The sequence below is a fragment of the Solanum lycopersicum genome, chromosome 2 (assembly GCF_036512215.1).
Source record: "Solanum lycopersicum chromosome 2, SLM_r2.1".
In the NCBI taxonomy this organism is placed as follows: domain Eukaryota; kingdom Viridiplantae; phylum Streptophyta; class Magnoliopsida; order Solanales; family Solanaceae; genus Solanum; species Solanum lycopersicum.
Genome location: NC_090801.1, coordinates 49,558,618 through 49,569,191, shown reverse-complemented (window position 1 = coordinate 49,569,191; position 10,574 = coordinate 49,558,618). Strand labels below are relative to the sequence as shown.

At 32.9% G+C, this 10,574-nt stretch overlaps 1 protein-coding gene across 1 annotated transcript; it reads right to left on the bottom strand.

Moving 5' to 3' along the window:
* Positions 1-372: 372 nt before the first annotated feature.
* Positions 373-1,039, bottom strand: LOC138342142 (H/ACA ribonucleoprotein complex subunit GAR1-like). Its single transcript, XM_069294335.1, has 2 exons — positions 763-1,039; positions 373-419 (listed from the first exon to the last, which is right to left on the bottom strand). The coding sequence occupies exons 1-2, from the start codon at positions 1,037-1,039 to the stop codon at positions 373-375; spliced, it is 324 nt and encodes a 107-aa protein (XP_069150436.1).
* Positions 1,040-10,574: the final 9,535 nt, after the last annotated feature.

Genomic DNA, 10,574 nt, shown 5'->3' with positions numbered 1-10,574 from the left:
AACCAAGTGTATTTTGTAAAATCATCCACAAAACAAATATAATAGCGAAAACCAACAAATGAAGGAACAGCAGTAGGACCCCATAGGTCAGAATGAATAAGTTGAAAAGGTGCAGTTGTACACTTCTCAGATAAAGTAAAAGGTAATTTATCAGATTTATCAATTGAACAGGAGTCACAATTGTTTACATGAATGGAAGAAAAACCTAATTGAGACATTAAAGAATTTATTATTTGAGTAGACGGGTGACCCAGACGACTGTGCCACAACAGACTGTGGCCATCACCCGAAAGAGCCACCGGAGCCAGAAGAACGCTTTTTGAAACTGGGTGGGCAGACGAACTTGTGCCAGGAAGAACGTATAGACCATGCTCATAGGGGCCCTGAAAAATCATCCTCTTTGTAGTATTGTCTAGGATCTGAAAATCATTAGAGGTGAACAAGAGTGATCAATTATTGCCTTTTGTGAATTGGTGAACTGAAAGGAGATTGGTTTTAATAGAAGGGACGTGGGTAAGGTTACCTAGGTGAAAGATTGCGGTGGGGGTTTTAATGGTACCCGTGCCAGTGTGAGAAATATTAAGGGACTCACCATTGCCAACAGTAATACCATTGGAGCCATGATATGGATTTGGAGCGTTAAGCTTGGATAGATCAGAAGTAACGTGCATGTTGGCCCCAGTATCCAACAGCCATTCAGAGGAGGGGCCGGCTTGAGATGCATAATTGGCACGGTTATCACTATTTCGGCTCTCCTCATACCGAAACCAGCAACGAACAGCGGTGTGTCCTGTTTTCTGACAGATTTGACATGTTGGCGATCTCGCTCGTAAGTGCCCTGCCCGCCGCTGGAAGATGACTGCCCGCCGCTGCCGAAGGAGTGCAGGCTGTTATTGCTGTCGTGCTGCTGACTGCCCTGCCGACCGCCGCGCCCGCGGCCTCCGCTGTTTCTGCCGTAGCTGCCGCGACTCCCCTGCCGGCCGCCACCACGCCCCCCGCGATAGTTCTGGCTTGCGGTGAGGGCGGTGGCCGGCTCCATAACAGCGGCTTCTCGGAGAAGAAGTTTGCTCTCCAGATCCACGTTGATTTCTTCACTTTTTAGCCACGAGGAGAGAGTAGCCAGGTCAACGGGCGTTGGACTGATGCGAACCACTTGTTTAATAGAGGAGTAAGCTGATTGGAGCCCCCGAACGACGCACATGACGAGATATTTTTCGGAAATGATTTCATTCACGGTGTCGAGGGCTGTGATGATGGTGGAGACCTCGTCTAAATACTCCGCCATAGTTTTCGTGCCTTTGGTAATTGTGTGGAGACGATCACGCAATTGAAAAATATGAGAGTGGAAAATTGATGCATATCGTGTTGCGAGGGCCGTCCACAAGGCTGAAGCAGTTGTGTAGGACCGGACGTGTTTCTGAACCGTGGGAGAGATGACCGCAATCAAACATGATCGGATCTGTCCATCCACTGCTTTCCAGGCGGCATGGGCCGGATTGATTTTTTCTGATTTGTCCGTTGCGGTGATGACTGCCGGTTCTGTGCTTCCATCGACGTATTTGAGAAGGTAATTGGCCTCAAGGACTGTAAGAACGGTGATTTTCCATGTAGGGTAATTTATGTCTGATAATTTTTCGGGAATCAGGACATGAAGATGCCTGAGAAGGAGTTTAACGCCAGAAGGAAGTGAATCGAGAGGATCCACCTCGGTTGTCATGGCTGCCGCCGCCCAAGAGAAGAGAGGGAACGATCGGTGCCCTAAAGAGAGAAAAAAAACCTAGAGAAAAGAAGATCTAGGTTTTCTGGCTCTTGATACCATGAAAGAATATTGATTGTATTAAAGTGTTAACCTAATAGGGGATGTAAATTTTAGTCTATTATTGTTCAAATTTATCATTAAATATAAACAAAAAAATCTCATTCAATATAACGACTGATTTGATATGCAGTTTCCTCTTATTTTATCTTTACTTTCATAATTTTATCTTATTTTTCATCCTGCATTTTATAGTAGCAACACCTCATACCTAACTTTTTTTTGTAAGCTTATCTTTGAAATTGTTGATGTGCTACATTATATAATATAATAATGGAGAACAATACAATTTATCTAAATATTATATTTATTAAAATAATATAATACAATATAATAAACATAATATAATATAATATAACATATTATGAAACAACATGTAACAACCATCTAAACAGAATGGAATAAGTGACTAGTGAAGCAAAAAGTATAGAATTCTACAAAAGGATTTTTTTAAGACAAAAAAAAGGTCTAGGTAAATAGGGAAAAAAAATGAAGTTATGAAAAAAAAAAAGAAAATCACTTCAAAAAATGAAATTTTATATAGAGATTAGTCACAAAAATTTAGGTATTCATATATATTAATTATTTCATATTTTACTTTTTGCAAAATAATATAATAAAATGAGAGGAGTGGGTGGATCTTTAGTGATCGATGAAGAAGTATAACTATAATAGAATTTTAATAATTAATCAGGAAATAATTAGTGTAAAATATTGTTAACAAAAGAAAAATAAAATAAATAAGAAAAGAAAACAAAAAGAATATAAGAAGTATAATTTATGACATGCCGTTAATGTAGTATTGATGTCGTGGCGAGTGTAATACATCACATACTATGAAAGTATTGTTACATGCATGCCTTTGGTATTAAATTTACTTATGAATAGTTAAGGTGTATAATAGATAGTCATAATAATTTAAATGTGTAATTGACTTTTCGAAACAAATTTAGAAAAAAATTATTCATTTTTCCTTTTGATTTCATTGGCATGTAACTCAACCAGATTGAGACTTGTTCTTTTAAAGAATAGTAATACAAACAACAATAACATATCCAGTAAAATTGCATAAGTAAAATCTACAAAAGGTAGCTAACATTAACACTATCTCATAGAGGTAGAAATATTATTTCCGATAGATTCTTCGAGTATTCTGGTTTGATCTTGCTCAGCCTGAATCCTTTGTCTCTACACTTGCAGACTAATTTGTTGGTATCCTTATAATTTGAGTTCAATGTTGATATATTACTATATTTAGGCTAGTTTTCATTTATTGATTTAGTATTTTATCACATTAATGGTGCGTATGAACTTAAATTAGTGATAAATACAAAAAATTTATTTTTCAAAAAGGTGTAGTAAGATGTGAGAACTTTTGGTTTTCTATAAAAAATTAAAGATAATTATAATTAAGATGATCAAACATGATTCTTTTGGTGTGATAAGAGATGGTGAGTGACGAAGAAGATATAATTATTAGAAATATTTAATTATTAATTAGGATGTAATTGATGTAAAATACATCAATAAAAAAGTCAATGAATAAAGAAAAGAAAAGAAAACAAAAAGGATATAAAAATTATAAATTTTGATATGGCATTGACGTAACGTGACAAGTTGGCGACGAATATAATACACCACATACTGTTGGAGTAGTGTTACACATCTTATGAAGAAGATATTATATTCATTTTTAAATAGTAAAAATATGTAATAGGTTGCTACGTTTAGGGAGAAATCTATATCTTTTCCTTCACTATTACAAATTTATTCTTAATCATATTTGCTAGGAGGATAATCCATACATAAATAAAATATGTAGAAAAAAAGACATGATCATGTATATAAAATTGAAAAGAAATACTTGAGAATGAAATATTTCTAACCTTCATTTCAGATATTTGTTTTTTGTTATATATAAATAAATTCATAAATCAATATGATGAAGAGGAGAAATCATAATGTTGAATGTGAATGTTTGTAAATTTAAATATGAATTTGTATATGCATAAAGGAATACACTAAGATATTGTAAATTTAAATATGAATTTGTATATGCATAAAGGAATACACTAAGATATTATAATTGACAAATAAAAAAGTAAAGGTCCTGGACAAAAAAATTATAAAAGTTATGAATATTATTAAAAGTAAAATTAAAGAAGTGTAACTCATGGATAATTATTTGTAAGAAATAATTTTAAAAAATACTTTTAAAAAATTAAAAAAATATTATCATTTTATAATTAAATGATTGGTTAAAAAAAGAGAGAGTTAATCCTAGTAAAGATGTCTGTTCTCATTTACCTACAGAGGGATATAGATTATTTGAAATATTAAAATAATTAATTTTTTAGTTCCTTTACTATATAAACTATATATTACAATAAAAGGCATCAAATTAGTTACCTCCTATGTTATGTGTGAATTGCTAAAAACATATAAAAATAGATTTCAATCATAAAAAAACTCAGAGGGTTCATTAGTTCCTTCCTATTTTTACTTGTCAATTTTGACTTAAACATCATATGTATTGAAAAAAAAATAATGATTGATATAGTAAATTTACAATTTCACTCCTAGTAATTGATAGTGGATAAATATATTTACTTATTGTATTTTTTTAATGACATAAACTCATTAAAAAATTAAAGATATAATGTAATGACCCGAAGGTCATTTTCAAAAACTTATTCAAAATTTTGATTTTTACCCATCTCGGTAGTTGCCTTGAGTCAGTTTTTATCAAATTGTGAAGTTGATTTGAAAATTTTGAGCTATTTATAATTACGATAGTTTAGTAGAGGGGTGATTTTAGATAATTAATATTATTTGGGAGCTAATGATCTTAATTCATAATTTATTTAATATATTACTTGGATTAAATACATTAAAATAAGGAAATAAAATAGTAGGGTTTAACATTTTAATCCACAATTTAAAAGAGGAAAAAAAAAAGATTGTACGAGAGAGCACAATTGGCGCAGCAAGAAAAACACTTCGTGCTTCAGGTAAATTTCATATCACATTCTTATAATGTAAAGTAATGTTAAGAGTATCGGTACACATTAATATAATATTATTCATTTAAGAAAGAATCATGTGTGATTGTTTAGAAAAAATGTCGGCCAAAACAAATAATAGCAGCCTATTGTATTTAATTATGATTATTATTTAATGAATTTAAGGTTCCAATAATGAGCTTATCATTTGAAACTTAAAATTTTGATAAGTTTTGGACAATATGGGTATGCTTGTGTATATTGAATCATTACTGGGTTACTGCTAGTTGAATTCATGTTGGGTTGGAATTATTCTTATAGATATTCTATCATAATTTAAGTTTTGACATATTGAGATAGGTAATTAAATATTAGGTATAGTATATTATAATAATATCATTAGAATTATGTTATTCGGAGAATTAAGATTTAACCCTAAACTTGAAATTAAAAAAAAATATGAGATTTGATCAATTGGTTGGAATAAAGATTTAGAAATTTTATTATAAATTCGGATGAGTTTTGGGTCTAAGCTAGAGATATAACAATATGAATGTTGTTAGTTTCAAAATCATATCGTGGTTATTTATTTGAATAGATTTTATTGGTTTGGAAGTCAACCAAAAGAGGAAGGCTCAAGTTTTGGAGTCATTGTTCGACTATTTGAGGCAAGTGGATTTCTACACTCTTGTTAAGTGTATGAAATGCGTGTATTTCCTTGTGGTATATGTTTGGGAGTAATGGGATTGGTGATGGGTTGACTTGTCCATATTGATTAATTATAATTATGAAAAAAAAAGGGATAACAAAAGGCAATGTGGTTAATTATTTATGTGTGATGTGTTGAGAAAGGGTTGAAGGCTTGTTAAATCATAGTCGATGTGACTTCATGTTTGTGTGGTTGTAAATTGTGCGATGTTATAAAAATGGTCATCTCCTCATTATTTGTGTGAATTTGTCATCTGCATTATTCTGAGGCATTGCTTGTGTCAAGTGTTATGTGCATTGAGAAAGAATGAGTACTTAAGAGGATGTACCATTTCAAGGGACGTATCGCGCGCCGCGATGGATACTGTATTTCGAGGGACGTATTGCGCGCCGCGATGGTTACTATTATCGAGGGTCGTGTCGTGCGCCACGACAGATGCATGGACAGATATGTCCCCCATGGGTCCCGGACGGAGAGACAGCGGGTGTGTATCACTAGGTCAGACATGCATCAATATACTTGACATTGCATTCCATTGCATTGCACATACTTATCATTAGTGAACTTGATATCGTGTTTTGCTGATCTTCTGATTGCCTTTCTGCGGAACTTGTGATTAATCAATATTGAGCTTGTTATTGCAGATATATAATTTGTTGAACCATTGTTGTTGAGGATATGTAATTTGTTAAAGTGTTGTTGTTGAGGATATGTAATTTGTCTAAGTGTTGTTGTTGAGCTACGTGCTATGTAAACTGTGAGCTGTTAGGTTGAGTTGATTTTACTGCAGGTTGTAGTTGTGGAGGTTCGGTTGGAGGTGGTAGGAGTACCCGTATTTCATCCCCTTAGCTTGTATTTAGAGGTTTACTTGTTGAGTATCGTGTGGTTTGGTACTCACCCCTTGCTTCTACAAATTTTTGTAGGTTATGAGCCTGGATTTTTGTTGTACTTGTCATTCTCTTCTTTTCCGAGGCTTCTTGGAGATTTGTAAGGTAGCTTTTTTCATCTCAGCAGACTTTCTTCTCCATAATTATGATCTTGTTCTATTCTAGAAACAAGTTCATTTTAGACATGAGTTTTTCTTTTGAATCAATTGTAATACTTTAGAGGCTTGTACACGTGACTACCAGGTTTTGGGGGTTTTATTAAGTTACTTATATTTTATTTCCGCACTTTATTGTAATGGTTGATTTTAGGATGACTTGTCTTGGTGGGATAAGACGAGTGCCATCACGTCCATTTTTGGATCGTGACAAAATGGTATCAGAGCCCCAGGTTCATAGGTCTCACGTCTGTACAAGTCGAGTCTAAGTAGAGTCTCGAGGATTGGTACGGAGACGTTTGTACTTATCTTTGAGAGGCGATATTTCAGGAAAAATCTTTCACTTCTTGAATCGATATCGTGTGTACTTAGTCTGATTTGATTTTTATCGCTTTACTCCATTCACTCTCATTTATGTGATGACTCATGCGTAGTTCCTCATGACAGTAGTTTATGTTGCGTATGTGTTGAATGTCAGATATGGTACTAGGGTTGGAGTGATATACTTTTGGAGATGATTTCTGGTCAGATTTAGAATGTTCAATGATTCGAAGGGGTGGAGTTAGGTGATGACTAGACGAATCATTTTTAGGATATTGAAATGATGAGGTTGAACAATTCTTCATGAACGCGTTATATTTTTCGAAATAGTTATTTAGCAGCAAAAATAATACTTGTGTGGTATTCCAATATCTTGATTAGTTTGATAATTGAAAGTTAAATGATTAAAGGGTCGATAAGTAATGAACACTGTCACTTTGAAAACTACAGTTGGTATACTTGTCATAACATATATGTGTTGCATAGCAAGTGATGTTGTGCGAATCAATATTAGAATATCTTTGATAGATTGAGTGTACATAAAAATGATTCATAATACGGCTGCTATGATGATACTATTCTTACTTGTTTAGAGTTAGAGAATGTGTTAGTCTTGTTATTGACTTGATCTACAAAGGGAAGATACTTAATGGGAATATAATGTGTAGGCCATTTGGCTACAAACTTCTCGATAGGTATGGTGTGTTTTACTGGTGGATTTAACAACTTCAGAATGTGATACTAGTGGCATATGAAAATTGATACGTTTATCTCAAGTGCAATTACTAACTACTTAAAGAGTTATCAGTTTTATCACATGTTCGTATAATGAGATTCGATATGGTATTTACATTTGGAAAACCAACTAGTTGGGTTGTTACTACAAATGTTTAGGGTAAAGCGTGTGTATAAGAAAGATTTTAGTGGTGGATCGTTGATACGATATTAATGTGTTGAGTTGAGAAGTGTATCCCAAAATTTCTAAATATGGACCGATAATTTAATTTTAATGTCCAAGGAAATAAATATATATCAGATTGACAAGCTTATGGATAAAAGAAGTCTCAAAATATACTTATGTGAAGGTAATTGAAGATTTTAGTAAGAAAGTGCACATGAGATTGGGTTAGTTCGATTTTGATTGGTTTAATGCGATTTAAGGTGGCATATTGATGGCAAGGTTGAATTCGTGGTGATGACATGATCTAACTAAGCACGATGGTAATAAGGTTTTACGATGAATTAGGATTAAAATGCAACTATACGAGAAGGTTTGTTATGGATTTTATATGGTAATGATGACTTTTGATTATCTAAGATTATGATTACTACTATTTGGTAAGTAGTGTGATTTTATGGAAAGTTTTATGAGATGTAGGGACACCACTCAAATAGAATTGAAAGGAGCTAAAGTCGTGATGAAAAGAATTAGTGGTATGTAGTTTAGCTTCAGTGCGAGGAGACAAATAGGATTTACTTTGATTGCAAGGGTTAATGATGTATCTTCAGAGGAATTTGGATAATTGAATTCAGAGACACGTAATTTTACATGTTTTGTCCTGATTATGATAATATGTCACAAGATCAACCGATTGGTTTAAAAAGAAATATTAGATAAAACTTGAGAAATGAGTGTACGAATGTTCAACTCGAGTATGATGATTAGTTCTTTTTGTGATTTTGAGTTTGGTAAGGAGTATAGTAGGATTTTTGGTAAAGAATATGATAAGATCGATGGAAAGGCGATCAATGACAAGGTAGGATACATGAATTCATAAAATTTTTCAAGGTATGACCTAATGTTGATAGATAAAAGGATCGAGTTACAGAGTTGGATTCAAAATTCAAGTTATTCATGGTTAGTTTAGATTGATGATAGTGTGTTTTGTCAAGATATAGATTGGTAAGGTAAGAAAGATCGATCTCATTGGGTATGAAGCAATTGGAAGACTTAAAAATAATTTAGTAGTAAACTTGATTACTTTTGATTGTTATACCTAAGGGGGGGTTTCACATAATGTATTGATGTAGAGAATAAGCGGAAAATATCATGGGTTATTGATCAAAGAATAAGATTGGTAAGAAAGTCAGAAAAAGGAAAAAAAGAGTATGGTGTATCGAAGAGTTAGATATATTTAAAATCACCATGGAAAGAGTTTAGAGAAGTGAAGGAAGAAGACGTTTCATATAGACTCTTGGTTTGAAGTTGAAGGATGTATACTTTTTAATATATAGTTTCTAATATGGTTGTGGTTGTGAATTTACTTGATATAGACTTAATAGGGATTTATAAATTATTTTTTTTAATTAAGATTTAATTTTGATTTGGGTGAAAACAGTGAGATGTGTAAGACTATGTGTTGTTATGTGGAGCTAAATGATTCAGACTATGATAGGTGATTTCTAGATACACAACAATATGAACCTACAATTATATATGGTTATTAGAATTTTGAGGGGATTGAAACTACTAGACGATACTCTTATGATGTGTTACATAGACATTTGATGGCGAATAGATGTTATAAGCATAGAGTATACATTATTATTGGAGTGATTAAGCATTTTTCTAGTTTTGACATGAGGTATATGATGATGTGAATGAAAGTTAAAACTTGGTATGTGAAAGATTGTGTGGAGTTGACTTGGGAGCGATTCAATAACTTATATTGATGAGAAACTACTTTTTGATTTTAAATTAGTGTCATAGTCCTTGAGTAAAACTTGTATCTATCATGAAATACTTATTTGGAAAGAGAGGGAGCCGAAATTTGAAAGTGTTTGAGGCGATAGTATTTATCCTAAGAATACTTTAATACTAATGACGGGTTGAGAGTGAGGTAAATGACTGGTGTGTCTATGATGTTCTGTTAGTATTAAGAGTGTTGACCCTAGTGATGTATTGTGAAGAGCATATGTGGTTCGATAAAACAAGTGTGTGAGCAATTATGATTTGGACTAGATTGGTGATTGTGGGTAACTAGAAAATTAAAGAGATAAAGTCATATGAATGAAAATAATTGATATGAGCACTAAGGAAGAAATATCTAGTGTTATTCGACTTTAGTTTTGTATATCTTATATGACAACCTACTTCGTTCTATACATGATTTAGAGTATAACTCACTATCTATGCCCACACATAGTCTTACTTAAGTATCAGTTTTCCTAGTGGTGGATCGGATGTACTAATCCCGTGATGTCCTCTTGGTAGTGTAGAATGCTTGGGTAGATTTGGTGATTTTAGATGTGATTTGGTGCTGCATTGGGGCAGATTAAGTTTTCGAGTAGCTTTACACGTACTAACTTGTTTATGAGAACTTATATAAGAGCTACTATATATGAAGAGTAACAATCGTCTAAGAGTGTTGATAGAGGTTTTGCATTTTAAAGTGTATCACTTGTTGGTGTTTACTTGATCATTTTCTTCTTTGGGTTAAATAAGTTTGATTCTCCCTTGATAGGTACTCGATGTCTAAAGATCGGATTTTTATAACTTAAGCTCGTGAAAATATTATCTTGTGAAAAAGGAATCTTGATAAGATTTGTGATTGTTTATGCATTATGAGTTTGTGGTAATTGGTTCAAGTTCACTTCTGGTAATAGTCGATATCGATACATGTTACCTTGATTATTTTATAAAATATTCATCATGATGGTTGTGTTATGGTCCAGTGGGTTTCA

Coding starts and splice junctions, on each gene's coding strand:
- LOC138342142 (XM_069294335.1), bottom strand. CDS start 1,039: ATGGAGCCGGCCACCGCCCTCACCGCAAGCCAGAACTATCGCGGGGGG. Junction 420..762: donor GCTGTTCGTTGCTGGTTTCG/GTATGAGGAGAG, acceptor AATGATTTTCAG/ATCCTAGACAATACTACAAA.